Source organism: Delphinus delphis, chromosome 3 (assembly GCF_949987515.2).
Source record: "Delphinus delphis chromosome 3, mDelDel1.2, whole genome shotgun sequence".
NCBI lineage: Eukaryota > Metazoa > Chordata > Mammalia > Artiodactyla > Delphinidae > Delphinus > Delphinus delphis.
The window spans coordinates 130,606,071-130,618,685 of record NC_082685.1 but is presented as its reverse complement, the minus strand read 5'-3'; the positions used below and the strand labels follow the sequence as shown (position 1 = coordinate 130,618,685).

Below are 12,615 nucleotides of genomic sequence, written 5' to 3'. Positions count from 1 at the left end.
TATAAGTACATCTTTTCATATAAGTACATGAAAAGATGGTCGACATCATTAGGGAAATGCATATCATAACCATAGCAAGCTACCTCACACTCACTAGGATGGGTATTTTTTTTTTTTTTTTTTTTAGGTAATTAACAGAATGGTGTGGTTGTTGCAAAAAATAGTTTAGCACTTCCCCAGCAATTTAAATATAGAATTACTGTAAGACCCAGCAATGCCATCCACTCATGGTATATAAGCAAAAGAATTGGAAATACGTTCAAACAGAAACTGGTGCATGAATGTTCATAGCAGCATTACTCACGGTAGCCAAAAGGTAGAAATAATCCAAATGTCCATCAACTGGTAAACAAAATGGTGTACCCATATAGTGTGATATTATTCCACCATTAAAAGAAATGAAGTACTGATACATGCCACAACATGGATGAACTTTGAGAAGATTATGCTAAGTGAAGGAAGCCAAAGACAAAAGCCACACATTGTATGATTCCATATATATGGAATATCTAGAATAGGCAAATTCATGCAGACAGAAAGGTTGCCGGGGTCTGGTGGAGGAAAGAATGAGTAGTGTTTGCTTAAAGGGTATGGAGTTTTGGGGTAGTGAAAATATTCTAGAACTACATGGTAGTGATGGTTTCATATATTGTTAGTGTACTACATGTCATTAATAGTGAATTTTATGTGTGGTTTACCCAAGTAAAAATAGTGTTTGTTCACAGTGGGAAAGAGGCATAATGGAATGAGTGAGAATGGGAGGTCAGCACTAGCTGCAAGAATTGGAGCAGGGAATGGCATCAGAGATGGTTAGATTAACTAATAGGACAGTTGCTGAAAGGGGCTAGTGTTTTGGCCACTGACTGAGTAGAGGGATAACTATGGTTGAATTTCCTGTCTTCTGTTTTAGGAGACATAGTCCCAGGTGGTGGAGGAAGCCTGATGACATTAACAAACTGGGTTTTTTGCGGAGTTAAAGCGGCATATTAGAAGATCCAAAATAGTGCTGTCCAGTAGAACTTTCTGTGGAAATATTCTCTCTGTGCTTTTCAAGTACTGAAGTCAACAGCCACATATGGCTGTTGAGCATTTGAAATGGTGCTACTGCAATTTAAGAGCTAAATGATTAATTTTATTTAATTTTAATTATTTTAAATTTAACTAGCCACATAGTGTCTACTGGGTATTATACTGGAAGGTGCTGATATGGAACATTTCTACCATAATACAAAGTTTTACAGGGCAGTGCTTGTTCAACAGTGTAGGTCTAGAATTCTCAGAAATAGTCTTCTCCCCCTATCCACAGGAGAGAATTAACTTACCAGACAAAACCACTCCGGTTCAGAATCACTTTGAGGTCACAGTGAGTTGGGGAACTGTGAAAAGAAATAGAGAAGGTGAACCTTAATGGGGAAGGGAGAAACTAGACAGCATGTCTTATGGTTGTCTCTGAATCTTTTCCTCAAAGCTTCTAACCTAAGCGGTCTGAATTTGTTCCCTACAATTGTAGTAGTAAAAAAAGATGTATCTTTGGTATAATTTACATAAGATGTGTAATTTTGTGATGTTGTGTATGTGTTTTTACTTACAGAGGTAAAGAACTCAGAAGAACAGTATAATAAAATAGTAATACCAAATGAAGAAAGTGTAGTCATCTATTATAAGATTAGGCAGCAGCTTGCCAAATTGGGTAAAGAAATTGAAGAATATATTCACAAACCAAAATATTGCTTACCATTTCTACAACCAGGTCGTTTGGTAAAGGTATGTCATTATTTTTGTCATAAATTATTTCAATATTTAATATTTTTTGCATGAAGCTTCCAATTTTTTTTCTTATCTTGGTAAAATACAGTAGTTTTTTTAATCTATATTAATTTTATTCTTTTACCTGTTTCATGTGGCACTGATGAAGGAGGGGTCATGTGAAGGCCTTTTAATCGCTACTGATTTTCATTTGGGGGGATATAAATTGAAGTGGACAGTTTTGGAATTAACATAAAATATTTCCAGTTATGAAATGCTGTCCCAGAGTAACGCAGTTTTAAGACCTGGATGAATTCATTAGCTATAAAAGACCTCAGATATTCTCCAAACAAATACACCATATCATTTTTAACATTTATTTGCCAACTGAGAAATTCCTGTTATTGCTGTTCTGGAATCCCTTGAAATTTGGCAGAGATTTCTTTCTGTAGGGTTAATTTCTTTTTTTTTCTTTTTTTTAAGTTTAACAATGATCTTTCAAAAAAACATTTTATCAGGAAGACTCAAAGTTTTATTAGCCTGTAATGTGGGCATGATATCTAAATTGCCTTTTGGACATAAACATTCCTTTTTACTTGCTTTACTTTCTTTTCAGGTAAAGAATGAAGGAGACGATTTTGGCTGGGGTGTAGTGGTGAATTTCTCAAAAAAATCAAATGTTAAGGTAAACTGTTGTCCTAAAAGTGGAATTGTATGTAAATTTTTAGTGAAATGTTTTTTCAGGCTCAGGAAATTGATCAGATTAGAAATACCATTACCAAAAAAAAAAAGAAAGAAAAAAAGAAATAGCATTACCTTAAGAGAAACTGTAATAAATTCTATATAAGGAATTAATTTTTTGAATAATCATAAATTTTATCCTTAAAGTGGTATGGCTATTTTCCTAACACTATCACAGATTTTAATTTCATGACAGTTTTACATTTATTCTCTGAGTTTACCAGTCCTTTTTATAAACTTACTGTTTAAATTGAATATTAGAAAAAATTAGCATTTGACACTGAAAATTGGAATTTTGATTCAGGTATATGTTAGAGACATAAAAGAAAGAACTTAGGAAAGCTGGTTAATTTTACTTACTCTCTCTACATGAAGGCAATAATAAAGTTGCTTTTGGTCATTATTAATATAAATACTTTGAAGAGATTACGTATACATAAAGTCAAGGATGATTTTGATAATTTGTTAGAAAAATGATTACCTCAAAATTAAATCAGCCTTCCCTTCTATTATATTTTCTTTACCTGCAGTAGGCACCAACCAACAGTGCCAATATATGACCTCAGGCAGGACATTCTGAATCTTCATGCCTGTTTTTTCTTTTCTTTAAAATGAAGGGTTTGCATGAGGTGATCTCATGATTTTGTTGTCATTAACTTCTTTGTCCTGCCTATGTGTAAAGGCAATTGAGAATTAAGCTTTGGGATTGAAAGTTAGTCCTGAAATATGTAAATGAACTTTGAGATACTGAAGCCATTTGTTGTGGAGAAATAATTAAGTTCATAGGTTTGTGATAGGAGTTTTGATTAATGATCTATGATTAATCCCACTGAATAGATTATTACCATTTTCATAATTTACAGGAATGTTTTTCAAAGTATTGTCACACTCATTGTCTCATTTGATTCTAATTTAAGAAGCATTCATTGACCATAGACACAATTCCTGTACTCACTCATTTTATGAACAGAGGCAAGCAGATAATGAAAATTTAAGGCAGATTATGAAATACTTCAGTAAAGATATAAGCAAAGTGCATTTGGAGCAGGAGGAGGAAGAAATTTTGTCTGAGCTATTAGAGATGGCACCTGAGAAGGAAGAGAATTTAAAATTTTAAATGGAACCTTGAAACCTAAGTAGAATTTCATTTGATGGATATTCACTGGTGGAAGTAGTATGCAGCAGGCACAGAACATTTCAGGTGAAGGGAAAGAGTAAAATAAAAAGTATTGAGGTTAATCATGGAAAGTATTTAAAATACAGATTTTGAGCATGTTGGGTCTAGATTTAAATATTTGAAAGCAGTGGCAGGCCATTGAAGGTTAATCGGTTGGTTGATTGGTTTGCTTGGGGTTTTTTTTTCTTCCAGTTTTATTGAGGTACAGTTGAAATACAGCATTATATAAATTTAAAGTGTACAATGTAATGATTTGATTTACATACATCATGAAATGATTACCACAGTACATTGAGTGAACACCCATCATCGCATATAGGTACATTAAAGAAATTTAAAAACTCTTTTTTCCTTGTGATGAGAATTCTTAGCATTTACTCTCAACTTTCATGTATAGCAGCACTGTTATGTTATAATTATATTATAAGATTATAATTAATGGCACTGTTGATTACATTTATCACGTTGTACGTTATATCCCTAGTATTTATTTATTTTATAACTAGAAGTTTATATCTTTTTATTACTTTCATCTAATTCCCCCTTCCCCTACCCCTGCCTCTGAAAACCACAAATCTGATCTCTCTGTTTATGAGTTTGTTTGTTTTGGGAGCATAATTGACTGACAACACTGTTAGTTCCTGTTATACAACATAATGATATATTCTGTACATTTCAAAATGTTCATAGTGATAATTCTAGTTGTCACCAGGAAAAGATATTACATAGACTATATTCCCCACACTGTACATTTCTTGCCTGTGACTCATTTATTTAGTAACTGAAAGTTTGTACCTCTTAATCTCCCTCACCTATTTCTCTCCTCCTCCCCTCCCCTTCCCTCTGGCAGCCATCTTTTCTCTGCATCAATGACTCTGTTTCTGTTTGGTTATGTTTGTTCACTCGTTTTGTTTTTCATATTCCACATTTAAGTGAAGTCATCTAGTATTTGTCATTCTCTGTCTGGCTTATTTCATTGAGCGTAATACTCTCCGGGTCCATCCATGTTGTTGGAAATGGCAAGGTTTCATTCTTTTTCATGGCTTAGTAATATTCCTGTGTGTTTGTGTGTGGGGGGGAGAGAGAGAGACATTTTCTTTCCTCTATTGATTGCACTTGGGTTGCTTCCATATCTTGGCTATTATGAGATATACAGTAATACTACAAGGAACATAGGCGTGCATATATCTTTTTGAATAATAGTGTTTTTGTTTTCTTCAAATAAATACTCGGGAGTGGAATTGCTGAATCATTTGGTAGTTATATTTTCACTTTTTTGAGGAACCGCCATACACTTTTCCATAGTGGCTGCACCAGTTTACATTCCCACCATCAGTGCACAGGGGTTCCCTTTTTTCCATATCCTCACCAACATTTATATTTCTTGTCATTTTGTTAATAGTCACTCTGTCAGGTGTGAGGTGAATAGCTCATTGGGGTTTTGATTTGCGTTACCCTTATGATTAGTGATGTTGCATCTTTTCGTGTACCTGATGGCCATCCTGATGACTTCTTTGGAAAAACATCTACTCAGGCCCTCTGCCATTTTTTAATCAGGTTGTTTGGTTTTTTTGATGTCGAGTTTTGTGAGTTCTTTGTATATTTTGGATATTAACCCCTTATTGGATATATCGTTTGCAGATATCTTTTCCCATTCAGTCGGTGATCTTTTAGTTTTGTTCATAGTTTCCTTCACTGACTAAAACCTTTTCAGTTTGATTTAGTCCCATTTGTTTATTTTTGCTTTTGTTTCCCTTGCCTGAGGAGACAGATCCAAAAAAATATTACCAAGACCAGTGTCAAAGACTTTACTGCCTGTGTTTACTTCTGGAAGTTTTATGGTTTCACACATTACATTTAAGTCTTGAATCCATTTTGAATTTATTTTTGAGCATAGTGTGGGAGAGTAGTCTGGTTTGATTCTTCCATGTGTAGCTGTCCAGTTTTCCCAACACCATTTGTTGAAGAGGCTGTCTTTTCCCCATTGTATATTCTTGCCTCCTTTGTCATAGATTAATTGCCCATATAATAGTGTGGGCCCATTTTCTGGACTGTATTCAGTTCCATTGATCTATGTGTCTTTTTTTTAATGCCAGTACCGTGCTGTTTTGATGACTGTAGCTTTGTAGTATAGTTTTGAATCAGGGGGTATAATACCTCCAGTTTTGCTCTTCTTTCTCCAGGTTGTTTTTCTTTCTCAAGATTGTTTTGGCTCTTTGTGGTCTTTTGTGTTTCCATACATATTTTAGAATTATTTGTCCTAGTTATGTGAAAAATGCCATTGGTATTTGATAGGGATTGTTTGGAAACTATAGATTGCCATGGGGAATATGGTCATTTTAACAATATTAATTCTTCCAGTCTATGATTACAATATTCCTTTCCATCTGTTCATGTTGTCTTCAATTTCTTTCATTATTGTCATGCACTTTCCCTATAGTATAGTGTAGTTTTCTTATGGTACAGGTCTTTTACCTCCTTAGTAAGATGTAGTCCTAGGTATTTTATTCTCTTTGGTGCAGTGGTGCAATTGTGAATGGAATTGTTTTCTTGATTTCTCTTTCTTTGTTAATGTATAGAAGTGCAGCAGATTTCTGTATATTAATTTTGTATCCTGCAACTTTACTGAATTCATTGATGAGTTCTGTAGTCTTTGGTGGCATCTTTAGGATTTTCTGTGTATAGTGTCATGTCATCTGCAAACAGTTAAAGTTTTACTTCTTCCTTTCCAATTAGGATTCCTTTTATTTCTTTCTCTTGTCTGATTGCTGTGGCTAGGACTTCCACTACTGTGTTGAATAGAAGTGGCAAGAGTGGACATCTTTGTTTTGTTCCAGGTCTTAGAGGAAATGCTTTCAGCTTTTTTACCATTGAGTATGATGTTAATTGTGGATTTGTCATATGTGGCCTTTATTATGTTGAGGTATGTTCCCTCTATACCTGCTTTGTTGAGAGTTTTTATTGTAAATGGGTGTTGAATTTTATCAAAAGCTTTTTCTGCATCTATTGAGAAGATCATGTGATTTTTATTCTTCAGTTTGTTAATGTGGTGTTTCATTGACTGATTTGTGGATATTGAACTGTCCTTGCATCCCTGAGATAAATCCCACTTGATCTCGGCTTTGGTCTTTTTAATGTAGTATTGAATTTGGTTGGCTAATATTTTGTTTAGGATTTTTGCATTTATGTTCTGCAGTGATATTAGCTTCTCATTTTTTTTGTGATATCTTTGGTTTTGGTATCAAGGTGGTGATGGCCTTGTAGAAGGAATTTGGAAGTGTTCCTTCCTCTACAATTTTTTGGAATAACTTGAGCAGGAGAGTTGTTAACTCTTCCCTAAATGTTTACTAGAATACACCTGAGATGCCATCTTGCACATCTTCACTTTCTTGGCAATGTTCTTTAAAGCACGAAAGTTTTAAATTTTGATATAATCCAATTTCTTGTTGTTGTTGTTACTTAGGCTTTTGATGTCATATATAAGAAACCACTGCCAACATCAAGACCATGAAGATTTACCCCTATGTTTTTTTCTAAGTTTTATAGTTTTAGTTCTTAACATTTAGGTCTTTGTTCCGTTTTGAGCTGATTTTTATATGTGACTTAAGATAAGAATCCAACTTTTTTCTTGTCCTAGGACTATTTGTTGGAAAATTCTTTTCTCATTAAATTATGCTGGCACCATTGTCAAAACTCAGATGATCATGGACACATGATTTTATTTCTGGATTCTCAGTTCTGTTCAGTTGATCTATATCTTTATCCTTATGCCAGTACCATACTGTCTGTATTACTGTATCTTTGTAGTTAAGGTTTGAAGAAATGGATTGGTAAGACCTCCACCTTTATTCAAGATTGTGTTGTTGGCTATTCTGTGACCCTTGCAAGTCCATGTGAATTTTATTATCTGTCAGTTTCTACAAAGAAGTTAGCTGGGATTCTGATAGGGATTTCATTTAATCTTTAGATCATTTTGGAGAGAGTATTGTCAGCTTACAGCTCTTGAGTCTTTCGATTGTGAACATGGGAAGTTTTCCCATTTTTTAAGATCTTTTGAAATTGCTTGCAACAGTAATTTGTTTTCCATGTATAAATTTTGTACTTCTTTTGTTAAATTTATTCCTGAATATTTTAATCTTTTGATGTTATCATAAATGGAATTGTTCTTTTGATTTCATTTTTTAATATTTCATGGCAAGTATATATTAACACAGTTGACTTTATGTATTGATCTTGCATTCTGTAACTTTGCTAACTTTATTAGTTCTAACAGTGGGTTCTTTAGGATTTTCTTGTCTGCAAATAGAGGTGGTTTTACTTCTCCCTTTCCATTCTGGGTGCATTTTATTTCCTCTTTTTGCCTAATAGGCCTAGCTAGAACCTCCAGTACAATATTGATGGAGCAGATGCCCTTGTCTTTTTCCTAATCTTGAGGTGGGGGGATCATTCACTCTTTCACCATTAAGTATGTTTTCATAAGTGTCCTTTATTGAGTTAAGGAAGTTTCCTTCTTTTCCTAGTTTGTTGAGTGTTTTTGTCATGAGAGTTGTTTTTTATCAGATGCTTTTTATATGCCTATTCAAATAATCATGTGGTTGTTTTTTATTCTCTTTTGTGTTTAATCTGATGAAGTATATTATATTAATTGATTTTCAAATACTAAACCAACTTTGGATTCCTGGGATGTTCATTCTCTGTTATCCTTTTTCTGTGTTAATGGATTTGGTTTGCTAATATGTTGTTAAAGATATTTGCACCCATATTCAAAGGAGATAATGGTTTGTAGTTTTCTTTTGTAGTTTTCTTTTCTTTTGCTGTCTTTCCCTGGGTTTGGTATCAGGGTAATGCCTGCCTCACATAATGAGTTAGGAAGTGTTCCCCTCCTCTTCTATTTTTTGGAGGAGTTCTTTAAGAATTTATATTAATTATTTAAATATTTGGCTGTGATGTTACCTGCCTGGGCTTTTCTTTGTGGATTGTTTATTGATTGTTAAATCAGTTTCTTTATTTGTTATAGGTCTGTTCAGTTTGTCTGTTTCTTCTAGAAACAGTTTCAGTGATTTGTCTTTTTAGGAATTAGTCCATTTCATCTAAGTTACCTAATTTAGTGGTGTGCAGTCGTTCATAATATTGCTTTATAATCCTTTTTATTTCTGTAAAGTTGTTAGTAATGTCTCCTCTTTCATTTCTTTTTTTTTAGCATCTTTATTGGAGTATGATTGCTTTACAATGGTGTGTTAGTTTCTGCTGTATCACGAAGTGAATCAGCTATACGTATACATATATCCCCATATCCCCTCCCTCTTGCTCTCCCTATCCCACCCCTCTAGGTCACAAAGCACCGAGTTGATCTCCCTGTGCTATGTGGCTGCTTCCCACTATCTATCTGTTTTACATTTGGTAGTGTATATATGTCCATGCCACTCTCTCACTTCGTCCCAGCTTACCCCCCTCTTTCATTTCTGATTTTGATAATTTTAATCTTTCACCTAGCTAAAGGTTTATCAGTTTTGTTCATCTCAAAGAATCAGCTCTTGGTTTCATTGATTTTTCTTTATTTTTCAGTTTCATTAATTTCTGCTCCTTTATTTATAATCTTTATCATTTCCTTCTATCTCCTAGCTTTAGATTTAGTTTGCAGTTCTTTGTCCATTGTCTTAAAGTGGAAGATTAGGTTATTAATTTGAGATTTTCTTCTTTTATAATACATTTATACCAATGTCTTTTATAAGACGTTTATACCAATAAATTTCCATCTGCAAGGATTTTAGCTGCATAAATTTTGGCATATTGTGTCTTCATTTTCATTCATCTCAAAGTATTTTTAATTTCCCTTTTGAGTTCTTCTTTGACCCATTGGTTATTTAAGAATGTGTTTATTTCCATATATTTGTGAATTTCTGTCTGCTTTTGATTTCTAATTTCATTCTGTTGTTGAGAACATACTTGATATTATTTCATTCCTTTTGAATTTAGTGAAGTTTGTGCAGTGACCTAACATGTCCTCTCCTGCAGAATGTTTCATGTACAGTTGAGAAGAATGTATATTCTGTTGAGGTGTGAGATGTTCTTTAGGTATCTGTTAGGTCTAGTTTTTTTTAGAGTGTTGTTCAGGTCTTCTGTTTCTTTCCTTGCAGATCCTTCTATCTAGTTGTTTTATTCATTGTTAAAAGTGGGGTATTGAAGTCTCTTAACTATTATTGTTGAAATGTTATTTCTTCATTTCTGTCAATTTTTGCTTCATGTGTTTTGTGTTCTGCTAAAGTGTGTTTCATCTTATGATTAGTATAGCCTACTTCAGCTTTCTTTTGATTGTTGTTCATATGCTATATCTCTTTCCATCTTTTTTACTTTGAGTCTTTTTCGTGTCAATGAATTTAAACTATGTCTCCTATAGACAGCATGGTTGGATATTGTTTTATCTAATCTGAAAAATCTCTGCCTATCGATTGGGCTGCTTAATCCATTCACATTTAATGTTATTATTGGTATGACTAGATTGATGGCTGTCTTTTTTTGTTTTCTATGTGTCATTTCTTTTTTTTGTTTTTCTATTCCTCCTTTAGTGCTTTCTTTTGCATTGAGTACCTGTTTTCTAATGTGACATTTTAATTTATTTCATGGGCTTTTTTCTCTACCTATATTTTTTGTTATTTTCTTGGTGGTTGCTAGGGCTTTCCGTATACATATTAACATAATAGAATAAGCTTCAGATTTATACTAACTTAATTCCAGTTAGATATAGAAACATTACTCTTTTATGTCTCTGTTCCATTTTCCCTCTTTTTGTGGTATATATGTTATAGATATTATACCTATGAATGTTACAAACCCAACAATACATGTTATAATTATTACTTTATATAATGTTATGACTTTTAAAGAAGCTTAGAGGAGAAAGGAGAGTAAGTATATATTTATAATTTCTGTTATATTAACCTTATTTTTCATTTCTGGTTGTCTTTCTTAATTCCTGTGAATTCAACTTACCATCTAGATTTATTGACTTAGCCCAATACTGCTTTGCTCCACCTACTTCCTTTGTTTTATTATAGGCAAATATACTACATTTCTGTTATAGGCTCAACAGTCTCAACAATTCGATATATACATTTTGTTTTATATAATTAGTTTTTAAGTCATTTAAGAGAAAAGGAAATAGTCAATTATTTTGTCTTTTATAATTACCTTTACCAGAGTTGTTTCTTCATGTGGATTCAATATTACGACTGGTGTCACTTACTTTCAGCCTCAAGAACTTCCTTTAGTGTTTTCTGTAAAGCCGGTATGCCAGCAAAACATTCTCTCCGTTTTTTTGTTTATTCGGGAATGTTTGTTTTTGAACGATAACTTTGCCTGCATATAGATTTCTTGATTAAGAGGTTTATTATGTGAATATGCTAACCCACTGCCTCTGGCCTCCATCATTTCTCCTGATAAGTTTCTGCTGTTAACCTTATTGTAGTCTCCTTGTAAAAAATAAGTCTTGCTTTTCTCTTACTCCTTTCAAGATTTTCTATTTATGTTTGGTTTTTGCATTTTTGCTGTGATATGTGTATTTGGGCATCTTTTTGCATTTACTCTGTTTGGAGTTCATTGAGTTTCCTGTAGATTGTTTTTCAATTAATTTTGCTAAGTTTTCAGCCATTATTTTATTAAATATTTTTTCATTACTTCTTTCCTCTTTTTCTGGTATTCGCATTATGTTTATGTTGTCATTCTTACTGGTGACCTACATTTCTCTGTGGCTTTGTTCATTTTTCTTCTTCCCCGCCCCCCCCCCCGTTTTTGGATTATATCATCTCTTCCAGCCTATCTTCAGATTTGTTAATGCTTTCTTGTACTTCACATATGCTGTTGAATTCCTCTAGTGAGTTTTTCATTTCAGGTATTTCACTTTTGAAATCTAGAATTTCCTGTTGGTTCTTTTTATTATATCTATCTATTGATATTCTCTATTTGATTGTTATTGTCAAATTGGGACATTGATTATTGTCCCTTCCTTTACTTCTTTAATTATGGTTCCATAGTTCTTTGTGCATATTTATAATGGCTACCTTTAAGACTTTGTTTAATCCAACATCTGGTCACTCTCACAGGCACTTTCTGTTGCCTGCTTTTTTTTCTGTTTTATAGGTTATAGTTCATACTTTTCTGTCTTTGTCCATGTCTCATAATTTTTCCTTAGAAATTGGACATTTTCAATAATATATTGTAGCACTCTTGGTACTGGTTTCCCCCACCCCCCAAGCCAGGTTTATTGTTGTTATTTGCTTGTTTATATGTTTAATGAGCAGCTAGATTTTTTGAGTGAAGTGTATTCCACCTCCCTCTTCCCCCTACAGTGCTGAACCTTTTATGTTTCTCCTTGGCACAGCCTTGGATATGCCCATAGTTACTCTGGGATGACAGTGGTTTTAAAAAGGGTCTCTTTGTGTCTTTCCCTGAACATACCCTTCTGTTAAGCCCCACTAATTGCAGGAGGCACCTCCTAGCTTTCCCCCCACCTCCCCTCCCCCAAGGTTCTCTCCTGTAAACTAGCTGGCCTCCATATTTTGTCTGTATTTCCAGTGATTCTACGCATTTCCTCCATTTGTCTTTCACCAACGGCCTTCACTGTTTTTGAGCATGCTCTAAAGTTTGAACTTCCCCAGCCTCTACTGCAAATGAAATCACTTTCTTTTGGAAGGTATTAAGAGCTGTTTTAAGGCCTGCTTCTCCCCCACCCCCCCCCCCACAGGGCACAATCTCTGAGCCAAGTTCTAAAGCTTGGTGTGGGAACAATGGTCCACTCACTTCTCTCTGGGTGACACGCCTGCTTTAGGCCCTGAGGGCTAAGTGGAGCATAAGAGCCTCACATCTTCTCAGCTTGCCTCTCCCAGCTTGGAATCAATGTCTTATAAGCCAGGACAAGGGCAGTTGAGGCCCCAGTATTCTCAGAAGTGCTACCC

At 34.1% G+C, this 12,615-nt stretch overlaps 1 protein-coding gene across 1 annotated transcript in view; it reads left to right on the top strand.

The window, feature by feature from the left end:
• MTREX (Mtr4 exosome RNA helicase) overlaps positions 1–12,615 on the top strand; it is a 136,842-nt gene that overhangs the window by 78,736 nt on the left and 45,491 nt on the right. Inside the window, exons 17-18 of the mRNA XM_060009488.1 lie at positions 1,592–1,764; positions 2,363–2,431. Of these exons, the coding sequence (XP_059865471.1) occupies positions 1,592–1,764; positions 2,363–2,431 (242 nt within the window). The remainder of the gene's footprint in view (positions 1–1,591; positions 1,765–2,362; positions 2,432–12,615) is intronic.